Source organism: Gordionus sp. m RMFG-2023, chromosome 5 (assembly GCF_954871325.1).
Source record: "Gordionus sp. m RMFG-2023 chromosome 5, tfGorSpeb1-WG-v2, whole genome shotgun sequence".
Classification (NCBI taxonomy): domain Eukaryota; kingdom Metazoa; phylum Nematomorpha; class Gordioida; order Chordodea; family Parachordodidae; genus Gordionus; species Gordionus sp. m RMFG-2023.
The window spans coordinates 6349534-6363716 of NC_088779.1; the positions used below are offsets into that span (position 1 = coordinate 6349534).

At 26.2% G+C, this 14183-nt stretch overlaps 1 protein-coding gene across 1 annotated transcript; it reads left to right on the forward strand.

Annotated features, from left to right (window-relative positions):
* The first annotated feature begins 2430 nt into the window (after positions 1–2430).
* On the forward strand, positions 2431–6832 carry LOC135930113 (GPI mannosyltransferase 3-like). The gene is made up of 3 exons (XM_065466899.1): positions 2431–2609; positions 2658–4010; positions 6594–6832. Exons 1-3 carry the CDS (start codon positions 2447–2449, stop codon positions 6830–6832), a joined length of 1755 nt encoding a protein of 584 aa, XP_065322971.1. The 5' UTR covers positions 2431–2446.
* The last annotated feature ends 7351 nt before the right edge of the window (positions 6833–14183 follow it).

Genomic DNA, 14183 nt, shown 5'->3' on the forward strand with positions numbered 1-14183 from the left:
TTTTAAAAATTATTTATAACTAAATAGATGGCGTTAAATACTTGAATGTAATTTGATTATATTTATTATCAAAACCATTTATTGATAAAATTTATTATAATATTAACTTTAATATATTATATAACTATCAAATACGTCTATAAAAGTAGCATTATATCTGAAATTTTATAAACAACTGTCTATAGTAGAGGATTATAAACTATATGTCTACTTACTTTTTATAAAGAAATCTCTTATACTTATTTGGACCTTGAAAATATTTTTAAGGTATGCTAATAAATTTCAAAATAAATATACAGTTGATTAGTCATTTTGAACTCGGCTAATTACAATATTAAATTTGTTAATTTTTAAATAATATATGATTATATTTATTTAATTAGGGTTAAATAATAATTTAAATAATAAAAGTCAATTGAACTTCAACTGTTAAAGCTAAATTAATATTTAGTTAGTTATTGATATTATATTTTTAATACAGAATTTGATTGCAAGCTGACATAGTGAAAAGATAATTTATATATATTAATCTAATCTAATCATTAAAATAATATTCATTTAATAAAAATTTAAATAGTCTTATTAATTTTTAAATAATAAAATTATATCTATATATTACTTAATGGAATTATAAAAGAAATCATTCAGTGGGCAGTCAAAAAAATTTATTTTTAGTTCAAGGGGGATATTAAGGAGCCATTAAAAAAAAAATTTTTGCTTCAGGGGGCTATTCAAATTTTTTAGGGGGCTCGAGCCCCTGCGCGCCCTTCCCCCCCCCCCTAGCGACGCCACTGGTAAATGAATATTTTTATGTTAATAATATACCTTCTAATTATAATGAGACTAATCAAATTGAACTGGAAATATTAAATTATAATAGACAAAAGAATTTTTTCAAAAGTATGACACTATTTTACCCTTTTCATCTCGCTATTTAATACAAATTTTGTCAATAGACCAAATAGGTATAGATTGTTCGATAAATTATTTAAGAAATTAATTAAATTAAAAATAATGATTAATTACCAAAATTATAATGTAATTTTTTTATACAAATTATTAAATTGTCTTAAGAAATTAATTGAAAAAAAAAAGATTAATTTTAAAATTTTTAATTTAGGTAGTGCACAATAATAATTCATTCATTGTAAATGAGGGGGTTTTTAATTGAGTTCATGATCTAGAAAATAACTCTCTTATATTCACAATATTACAATATTTTGATAGTTGGTAGTAGAGCTAAAATAATTTATGGTTAGAGAGTAGGCGTAGGTTTATGGGGGGGGGGGGGTTGCATTGAGTGAAAATCTTGTCATGTAGACTCTGTTGTAGGGTTCAGAAAAGCCCTATACTAAATTTATAAAAAAATTACAACTAAAATACATCAAAAAAAAAGAACAGAGACTACTTCTTCATCTTTTCAAGAATATATATTGAAAACAGGCTAAAATTCCTTAATACCCAATCTCAAAGATTATGGAATTATTTACAAAAATATACATATAAAAATATTTATATATCTGAATATTTTGTTACTAACCTAATATTCGAGGATATTAAAATGAAATTATTTGAATATCCCATGAATTATGGTGTAGTTATTAATTTATCTGAGAAATCTTTATAATATCTGAAATTCCAAAGTTAAAAAATTTTTTTTATGAATGATTTAAGGTTAAGATATAAAATTCCAAGAGATATTATTTTATTAATATACTCTATATTTATAAAAATTAGATATACCTAATTAGTGTTGTTAAAAGGCCAATATTCGACTTTAAATGACACAATTATGGATTTAGCCAAAATAATATTTTGTAAGTATCGAGATTTGGAATATAGAGATCCAAACCTTTTTATTACCTATGAGCAAAATCTCCAGGCCTACATAATATTATTTTGGCTAAAACTAATGATATACGTAATCGGACCTTTTTAAAAAATAGACCAATATTGGGCTGTTTTACAACATTATACCAAATAATTTTTAACATAAACTGAAAATCTAGCCAATATTGAAGTTTTGTAAAATACCTTTTAAATTTTTATTTTTAATGTAGCATTTTATGTTTTATAAATAAGATTGTATTGAATTAGTATTACAATTTACAATTCCATTCCAATATATCTAAATAAGTAAGATAAAATATTAACTATGTATAAAAAAAATATATGATCTATGGTTTTCTTATAAATGTATATAATATTATTGACATCTCTTTATATTATATTTTAAACTATATTCCATTATTACATAACATATTTATCCCAATATTTAAAAGCAATCAATTCTATTTATGTTATATAAGTATAATTATATTAATTATATCATTTGTTAAATCTTTATCCTATAGAAATGATTGATTAGTAAAAAAAAGTCGCAGTTATTTTTATATGAAAAGTTTTAATATGAATGTTCCCAACCACATTTTTAAAATAAAATCATATGATTAGGCCCATTTGTGTAGTCATATTTATAATTATATTTCGCTTATTTAATTGTTGGATCATACGTACATTTTACGTTCCAGATGAATATTGGCAGGCTTTAGAACCAGCTTATCAGAATATATATGGTTACGGTGAATTAACCTGGGAATGGAAACATGGTGTTAGAAGCTCTTTGCTTGCTCTTTTAATATCTTATATATATAAAGGCTTGTCTTTTTCTGGGATTGATACAAAGGAAAACATGATATTAGGTCCTAAAATAATGATGACTATATTTGGAATCATGTGTGATATAATTTTTTATATTTGGTGCCAAAAACTAAATTATATAAATAAGGAATTATCAGGGAAATGGATTTTTTTTGCTTATATATCAAATTGGTTTATATTTTACTGTGTACCACGTTCTTTAGCTAATACTCTTGAAATGTATTTTTATATCCTTATCATATATTTTTACCCACATTGGAGTATATCCCTAAATTATAAAATTAATAATAGATTTATAAAAGATCTTGTTCAAAATAGTCCCTACATTTTTTTAATATTTTCAACTATATTTTACAGACCTACATCTGTACCATTAATAATTTTATTAGTTTTTCATTATGTTAATTTAAAATATAGATTTAATTTTATCATTATTGTTATAATTAATATTATTTTATCCTGTCTGTTGCATTTATATGTAGATTATATATTTTACAAAAGTTGGCAATTGACCTGGTACAATTTTATAAAATTTAATTATTTTCATAACATAAGTATTTTATATGGAACTCAGCCTTGGTATTGGTACATGCTTATAGGAATTCCTGTTATTTTAGGACTGCATGTGTTACCAGTGATGTATGAATTTTTTTATTCAAAACTGACTGTTATTAGCACATTAATTTTATCAATACTTATTCTTTCAATTTTTCCACACAAAGAATTTCGTTTTTTGTTGCCAATAATACCATTTTTTTCCATATTAGCTGGAAACTTTTATGCAAAATTAGACAATGGTAAGATTGCATTTGTCAAAAAATTATTTCCCGATCATTGGAAAATAATTAAAAATGTATATATAGGTTTAGTGATCATAATACATTTGAACATGGCAATATATTTCAGTTTGATTCACCAAAGAGGCACTATAGATATCCTTAAATATATATATAAACAGTCAAACCTCCAAAATACATCCACTTTATTGTTAATGCCATGTTATTCCACTCCACATTATTCCCATTTGCACAAACACATTAATATCAGGATGTTATCATGTGAGCCCAAAATAAAAAATGATAAAAAGGAAAATTCTCATAAAACAAGCATTATTTTAGAAGATGAATATGCTATGTTTTTAAATAATCCTGATGAGTTCTTACAAAATATTATGGAAAAAGCTATCTCAAAAAATCTCACTTATACACATATCTGTTTCTATTCCAATGTTTATCCAAAATTGGAATCATCAAACTATTTCAAATCTCACATGAAATACACATATTGTAAAGAATTTTTTCATACTCATTTTCCATATGATAATATGTCACGCTACATTATATGCCTATGTAAATTATAATAATCCAACAAAATAATTATGTAGCATAATAATTTATATATTTTTTCATTGTATATAACTTTTGAAAATATATATATTAATTTATATTTTTAATTTTTTACTCTCTTTGATTGATTTTTCTACCTATGGTTCTGCTTTCATTTATTTAATGTTGGTTAGAAACAATATCTATTATGCTTAATTATTCTTGTTTTAAAGACCAGTACAAATTATAATTATTGATCTCAATTTGTGTTTCAAATTCATAATACCCATCTGTAGGCTTAACAGTTTGTTAAGACATTCTATTTTTCAAGTAAAAAAGCAAAGAATTCCTACAAGGGTAATCAAGTGCTAGATTTTTTGATAAAAAAATGACATGTTTAATTTTTTAAGCAGGAGTTTTATAGCAGTCCTATTATTTATAGGGGCTTCATGTTCATCCAGTATTCTAGACTAACTTATGTTAGAATTAGAGGTGGGCGGGGGCCATGAAATTACTCTTTACCTATCGTATCACGGCATGGAATAAATTTTAAATTATTAGGCGTAACTTCCCAAATTTTTCCCGGGCGTGAATATTAATTTTCCTAATCGCGGATATTTTAAAATTGTTTTTTTATAAATATAAATTTGCAATTTTATAATATATATTTTCTAATTTTATTTAATTCTTTTTTAAAAAAAGGAATATAATTTTTGAAAGCAAAAAATCTTCCGCATTTTATAGACAACATTCATCATTTTCCTTTTTATATTTAGGTGTCTTGTAGGATTTTATAAGCTAAGCCAAGAGTTAATATGTTGGTGTTAAATATGGACAACAAAATAAATACTTGTAAGCCCAAAAAACAGGTCCGTGAAGTTGGCGGAATGACTTGAGGATCAGCAAAACCTATGCCAATATTTAGAGTCTTAATTGATCTTCAAACCAGACATAAGCGGAATCAAGGGTAAATGAGTTATAAGCAAAATAAGGAAAGTGTGAAATTTTGAAGCTGGCGGAACGATTTGAGGATCAATTATCGAAACTTATAATATTGTGTAGCCCGTTAATTGATCCTCTATCCAGACAGCAGCGGAGTGAACCGTTACTGAGTTATGAGCATAATAAGAAAGTGTTGGCACTTTGCCAAAACCGAAAATATAAAAGATCATGTTCTGAAACTTGGCAATTATTTAGTATTCAATATGTACGTTAGTAATCTCCAACCCGCATATCCGTATCAATAACCGTAACGGAATTCTAACCGTTTTAAAAATGTGAAGTTAGCGGAATTATTTAAAAATCAAGTACTTAAAATTATACCAAAATGTAGTGTGTTAATTGATCCTCCAGATCTTTAAGCCGAATGCCGAGAGTTTTAGGCAAAATAGAAAGGTTTTGGCATTTGCCAAAATTTAAAATTCGAACAATCATTTTTTAGTTAAAGCCAATATTTAGTGCCTTAAATGATTCTCCAAACGGAATGTCAAAAAATTAAAGGAAAATGAGATAACAACAAAATAAAGGTGTGAATTTTGACTTGCGGAACAATTAGAGGATCAATTACCGAAATTTATACCATTATGTAGCAATTGATCTTCTATCCGGAAAACATCTGAATGAACCGTTCGTGAGTTATGAACAAAAATAAGAAAGTATTCAAAACCGAAATATAAAAGATCATGTTCTGAAATTTGGCAATTATCTAGTATTTAATATGTACATTGTTAATCTCCAAACCTGATTTTTAAACACTAAAGGACAATTATCAATAAGGATTTTGAATTAAAACATTTGTTTTGGCCACAAGGGAAATTAATGAAAAAACAGGCGTTATTAAAACTGTAGTCAATTCATATTTTAGAAAAATACACATAAGTATAAAATTATTTAAATAAATGTATAGTTGTGTACAAGTGTAATCACTTTCACTTTTTTCGAACAAAAGCTGATTTTATATAACCACAATATATTTGTAAGTTGGTTGTGCCAATTCTAACACCTGATTGGTTGATGAAGGACATATAACGATCCTTCCTGTTTTCGATGTTATAATTGGCTAACAATATTAGAACAATCTAAAAAAACCCTATAAAAGTATGAAATTATAATCCTAGCAGTGGCGCAACTACTACAATTATTCGGACCTCTTCCTGACATAGAAGAACCTCTAGAGATATACATTGGATAGGTTAAAATCATAAATAAAAACCTAAGTAAACCATATATATTACTAAAAACTAGTTTCACATCGAGGCAAATGCTGGACCTGCAAATGGAGGTCATTCTCATAATTTTATCACCAACAGTAAACACTAATCGATTTATGGCGTAACCGACTACGTCTTTACACGCAGCAAGATAATAGATTTTTCGGATGCACTAATAAGTGTGGCGTAGCACCATCCAGGGCCCAATTTGAAATATTTTCTTATCAACAGACATTCCGGAATTCGGTAGAAAAAGACAATAACTTTATGGAAAGAAATAATTCGGACAACTGACATCGCTAATAATCCACTAAATTCGAGTAACACTGCAGATAGCCCATACCACTACAAATGCCAAAATGTATTTACCATAATTATCTCCAATCAAAACAATAAGGCGTCACCAATTCTATGGACATCCCCAACCCCTCATTTTGGATTACCTATCTCCTAATCATCATACTCAATATCGATTATAAAGTTCAAAAGCCACCAGACGCAGAGACGTCACCATCCCCGGATTTTTTAAAAACAAGCACAACCACGACCTACACGAAATCACTGTACAACACATTCTATATCAAGAAAAAATTGTGGACTCAATTGGCTGAAAATATACAAATATCACACCAATAATAAAATAATAATTTTTTAAAAACAATCTTTTTATTTTCTTCGTAGTAATTAATAAATCAGGCTTAAGCGCTGGGTTGGCATCTACTTGCATCAACCTGTCTTTGCGTATGGACGTTATATGTAGCTATATCTAGAGTTTTTTCTTATAATATAATGATTATAACCAATAACAAATGTATATTTAACTAAGATCTGATAAAATAAGATTTAATATCTTACTTGAGGATCGTACTATTTCAAGTTTGTCAAGGTTTCCCCGAAATATATTCGTAAGTTACTTATGATTATTTTATAACTGAAGAAAAGAAAAATATAATAGGGTATTTTTATTTTTAAAAAAATTTTACATTTACTCTTAAAAACCCAGAAGTATATTCAATCCTGATTATTTTTGCATAACTCAAAATTACGATATATTTTATGCTATTTTTATTATTTAAATATGATTCTGTATCTATCTATTTATGCTTCCTTCTGATTATCATGTATAATTGACGAAAGTAATCTACTATTTAAATAAAAAATTTATATTTATTATCGGAAAAATTCATACCAATAAAGCTTACCAAATTGACCCCTCGAAGAATATTCGTGATATTAATATTTTGCATTATGTTAATAAAAAAATATATCTAATTTTTATTTCTATCCACTAATAAAAAACATGCATACTTTGGCGATACGTAAATAGATAATATTTTTTTTTAGATTTATCTCCTCACTCAAACCTAAGTTATATATTTTTTTAAAACTTTCCTCAGGATTTGTGATCTGTTTCATCGAATTTTGTATATTGGTATAAGAAAAAAATGAAAATTTACTAGCTTATACCACTTACTCGCTAAGATATGGGTGTTTAAAGAGCAGAAAATGATACATTTTTGACAAAATGCACTTCATTAATTTTCAAATATCTCGAGATCAACTTTAAATAATTTAAATTTTATTATATAGCCTAATAATAGATCTTTATTATAAAATATAAATAAATGTGATAGAAACTCGATTAATAACAAAAACCGGAAGTACAAAACCAAAAATGGCAATAGAAAATAAAGATATTTTTTTCAAATTTTTTTCTGTAGATGTATACCAAACTGCTTTATATTTGTACAAAATCCTAGACTGGTATAAACGGGGTCTAGAAGTTATGATCCTTTATTTGGCTGAAATTTTTAAATTTTACATAAATATCATCTCTGATATTATAAAAATTATATTTTAAAATAAGTATAAATAGTGTTAATAAAATGGCATGCTAATAGTGAACTTGATCCAATAATAATATATAGTTGAGCATGACTCTAAATTGATAGCATTTGAAAATGTCATAAAAGGTTTGGCCTTAAAAAATTGTATCATAGAAAAGAGATAAAACAAAAATAATTTTTCTTTTTATATTGCTAAAATCTTTAATATCGAAAAATATGAATATTGATAATCATACATACTAGCAATTTAGTCCAACATATTAAAACGTACATTCCCAAAATAGAAAAAGGAGCAGAATTAAAAGGAATATGGTTTATCACGGTATGTATGTCCTATTTCATATATCAGTCATAGATCCCAATATATAATTGCTAAATGATATAAAATTAATACTATAAGAAATTATTAATTGTTAATTTCTTAATAGGGTTTGAATATTTGGAAAGAAAGTTGCTGTAGTTGTGCTTAAGATTAAATTTCCTCCAAAGTTGACTTAACAATTTTCGCATTAATGGTAAAAATTTGAACAAATAATCAAAAATCTCACTTAATTCGATTTCTTACAATAATTTTCTTTCTACTTACATTATTAAAAAGGCTTCTAGATAATCCTGTCCAATATTTTCTCAGACTATTTTTAATTTGCTGAAAGTTTATTTTCAACCTACTTGTGGAAAGATAAATGAGAAGATATTCGCACTATATTTATGTTGGCATATGCAGATGTATGCATATCATATCAGCATAACGTCTTATATATAACAAACATTTTTTGAATTTTGTATTGCATTTAGTTAAATGTTCTCCACCATTCTTTTTTTCATAAACTTAAATAAATTCTTCATTTTCACTTTCAGGTTCAGCTGTATCACTTAGATTAATCCAATCGTCTATACTCTTCTTCAAGTCAATGAGTAGATTGTTATAAATTCTAGAAAATAAAATTAGTTCCGCTCAGCTTCTATCTTCTCTAACGAAGAGATTCTTTTCAATACCTTCCCTATTAATTTCATTAAAACATCGAAGGAAATAATAATTTTCGAAAATCATTTTATAAAACTAGTTGCTATCTGATCTATGATATCCCGAAATACTTCAACTCTGTAAATTTGAAGGTTCATTTGGACGCTCATCTGAACATTCCTAAAAACACATCTTCTTTTACGATTAATTCTACACTGCATTCAGTTTCTATGCATATGTCATCGGGTATCATCAAATTAGCCAAATTTTTATTGATTGATAATGCCATATTTGTAAATTTTATATGGATTGAGACAAAATTTATAGAATTTAAAAAAAAAATTAGCATCTTTTCAAGCCATTTAAAATGCCCAAATGTTCGAATAAAAGAATTATTAATAATCAATCAAGATTTCCGAATTTCCAATCTACCTACTCGATCCCAGGAAAGGAAAATCCATAAACATTAACATTGAGATATGTTATATGATTTTAATAAATATGGTTGACTTTAGTTAGGGGGAGAGAATTATAAATCTTCTTAATATTTAGTGCACAACAAAAATAATAAGGACATCGAAAAGTTTTCTGGGCTAAACTAGGTAATTTTTATTTGAATTTAGGATAAATGTTTTACAAGATTTAAAAAATTATGGCAAAATTAAAATGATTATGAAAGAAACTTCATTTTATATATTATAAACTATTAAATATTTATATACATATATTAATATTCTATTTCCTCTATATAAAATAAAAATACTACATCTATATTATAATTTTCCGATGTCCTCACTACGTCATAATGACGTCATGTCATCGGTACGTATTTATTTATTTATTTTTTATTTGTTTAATTAATTTATTTATTTTATACAAACAGATGATCCTGCCATATTAAAACCAAAAAGTATACATTATTTACTATTGTTGATTTTGTTTATTTATTTTATACAAACAGATGATCCTATAACTTAAATTTTCTATGCAACTATGGGAGGCCATATTTAAAAAAAAGTAATACATTATTTACTAAATATTACAAATTATTAATATTTTATATCTCTAGGCTTGGGAAACTTTTTTCAAAATTTATACAACTGTAGGAGGTACAATAAAGCATATAATTAAAGAAGCATATAATTATAAAAAAGTTTATCAAGCCCAGCTACCCTTAATAATTTGTAAAAGATATTCCCATGTCCATTGATCAAGTCTTGAGTTTATACCAATGTTCATACACAGGAAAGTAATACATTATTTATTAGATATCACAAATTATTAAGAAAGCCCAATTATGGAGAATGAGATCTTTATTCATTTTTTACGATAGTGTCATGCCAGGTCCCACAATATTAGGAAGCATATAATTATAAAAGTTTATTAAGCCCAGCTCAACCCTTAATAATTTGTAAAAAATATTCCCATGTCAGGTGCAAGCTAATATTAGTTTTGAGGTTCCATGCCCAGTCATATTCAATATAATTTTGAAAATTTTTTCCCACCTAGGAGATAGTTAAATTTTTAATTGATTTACCATCACATGAATAGTAAATATCTGATTTACCCATTAGTTTAAATGTAAAAAAAACATAAATAATATTAGGCAGACCTAATTTTGTCATGATTCTCTAATAAATGCTTTGTTCGGGCTTTCTCAGTTTCCCTTATTACCAATTCACATGATATTTTTCAAAATTAGTGCAACCAATTGTCAAAGTAATACATTATTTACTAAATATTACAAATTATTAATATTTTATATAGAAATTCATAACTGAGTTAATTCAATAAATTTAATATCTCTAGGCTTGGGATAATTTTTTCAAAATTATTATGGGTTGGACTGGGCTTAAAAAATATTTCTCAAAATTAATATTGGCTTGGTTTTCAAAAATTATTAGGGATTGAAATGGGCTTGAGAAAATTTTTTTAAATTATTAAGATCTTGGATGCTTGCAGTGTCTACATGAGCGGGAGGAGTAGGAACAGTCCACACCCTCTTTTTTGAGGTGGGTAGGGGATAGGCTGCTTTAATGGGGGTAGGATAAATTTTTTGGGGGTTATCTATTAAATTTTAAGATGAAATAGGACAATATTTATTGCTGTAAAAATTAATACTTTTATTATAGAATTATTATAATACAATTCATCGACTAAATCTATATATTGCAAACAATCATACACATTGTTTTCCAAATAAATCTTTCTGCTATCCTTTTAAAAAAGGTTTAGATTTTCAGCAAGCTCATAATGCCATAATTATTAATTCATTGTAAATAATGGAGGTTTTAATTGAATTTATTATCTAAAAAATAAATTCTTTATATTCACAAAATATCGATAGTTGGTTAGGGGGGTAGGCAAAGGGTTTTGAAAGGGGTTTGCATTCAGTAAAAACCCTGTCATGTAGACTCTGGATGCTTGGAAATTTTTTCCAACTATTGTAGGCTTGAACCTATATTGGGATTTTTTAATGTTAAATGTTAGTCTTATAATATTTTTATAAACAAATATATTTTACCCGTAGACTAATTGGTAAATCAGAGATTTCCCCTTCATTAATTATAAATTTAATATCTCTGGGCTTGGTTTCAAAATTTTTATGGGTTGTGGGCTTAAAAAATATTTCTCAAAATTAATATTGGCTTGGTTTTCAAAATTATTAGGGATTGAGGTGGGCTTGAGAAAATCTTTTTAAATTATTAAGATCTTGGATGCTTGGAAATTTTTTCCCAAATATTGTAGGCTTGAACCTATATTGGGATTTTTTAATGTTAAATGTTAGTCTTATGTTAATATTTTTATAAAGAAATATCTTTTACCTGTAGACTAATTGGTAAATCAGAGATTTCACCTTCATTAATTATAAATTTAATATCTCTCGGCTATGGGTTGGACTGGGCTTAAAAAATATATTTCACATTTATATTGGCTTGGTTTTCAAACGGTATTTATATATTATTAAAATTATTTTATACTTATTCACAAGGATCCTATTTTTTTTTAAGTTTGCCAATTGATATCTCTAAATGGTATTTTATTTATTCCTACCTTATAAAATTAACTTGAGAATTATTATTTTTTTTACTTTAGAAAACTATCCCCATCTTATTTCCTCTTTATAATTGTTCAAATATTGATATATCAGCCATTAATAATGAACAAATGCAAAATACCTTTAGAATATCACATAGGCTTGATAAGCCTCCCCCCTCCCAAATATTTTTGATGATATCTTTACAAATACTAAATATATGCATCTAATATTGACCCATCTACTGGTTTAGTATTTTAATGTTCGTTTTATTTCAATAATAATGTTTATTTATATTTTTGCCTGATTTCTTTATTTGTCTAGGCTAACCCAATCTTCATCCCTTATATTGCTACAAAACATGATGAATCTATTAAAGATAAGCAAAGAAAATAATGACTAATAAACAAACGCCTTGCCTGTAGAGTTACTGGTAGCCAAAATAATAAAAAACTACGGTTGAAATTAACTCCTCTGGAGGTTTATTATTTTTTTTATCTTATGTTTTATATTTATATGTTTATTTTATTTTCACCCAGTTGCCTCCAAATGATATTTCTATCACCATTACCACCCTATGCCACCTCTGCCTATTTTTTAACAAATATAAGCATTCAATTCCGTACTATCATTCACTTCACTAGGAGTTATTATAAATATTACTTTATCTGATTCTTTGAGAAACTTTCATGATTATTTAGAGGAATGTTCAAACTTGAATGTGCAGTACGGCCATTTTCATCAACTTTATTAATGGAAAAATATGCAGTAGTTCTGTCATGGCCTTTATAACAATTCTTACTACCTGTTATGGTTGAGTTAACAATGCGTTCATGATTCTATTTTAGAGGGGGCTACCAATGCTGACATTGACAGAAATATCATTTTGGGTTCTTCATTTACCAGTATCCCAAGGCATAGGCATATGACTCATCTTTATCAGGACGTATTGTGTTTTGTACACTGCTTTGGTAATCCATCATTACTTTCACCTACCCTAAATGATATGAAATTGTACTTTAATTATTTCCTTTCCAGACCTTCCAGATTTATTTTGTCTCTTTTTCCATCAAAAATAAAAATGTCAACAAGGATTTGCTCTTAATTTTATCAAATACACAACAAAATAATTATTCCTCATAATTTTTTAAAAAAATTAGCTAAAATTTATATGTCAATAAAAAATATTTTATAATTTGCATATAAGTTTCATTAGTGTTTAATGTCATTTTTGTTATTTAAATAGATAGCATTTTTTTTACTTAACATAAAATATAGACAAATAATTTGGGAAATGCAAGCATACATTAAATTTATCCGAAAAGCTACAATAACCCTATATAATAAACAACAATTTATTTTTTATATATAATTATAATTGATCATATTACCAAAAATTATAAGAGTCTGTTATTTTTATTTTATTGATTCTCTAATAAGTGGTTTGCCCAGGCCTTCCCAGTTTTCCTTAATACGGAATTCACATGTTATTTTTTTACATCTTAAACTAATTGGTAAATTAGACAATTCCCCTTCATGTGATGATAAATCAATTAAAAATTTAACTATCTCCGAAGTGGGAAAAAATTTTCAAAATTATATTGGATATGACTGTGCTTGGAACCTCAAAATTTATATCAGCTTGCACCTGACATGAGAATATCTTTAACAAATTATTAAGAGTTGAGCTGGGCTGGATAAACATTTTAATAATTATATGCTTCCTAATTTTGTGAGCTTGGATCTGGCATGATATCTATCGTAAAAAAATGAATAAAAATCTCATTCCCAGTTATTTTTGACGCGCTTTCTACTAGTATTTATAATTATATAAATGAATTAAATATTTATTTGCAGCTACTTATTTTAGGCCAGTAATATAAAATGTCTATAATTGAATCTACATTTTATGAACTAATGAAAATAAGGAAATGGTTTTAGTTTTTGAATATTAAAGGCTAAAGATTTAAATCCATTTTTTAATATTTCTTTATAGCGCATATAGTGCTTATAATTCCACCAGAAAATTAAATTATCATTTAATAAATATTTAAAATTTATTTTGTATAAATACATACTTAGATTTTACACAAATTATTTTAAAAAAAATCTTTTTCTTTCCTAAAGCCCAAATTTCTT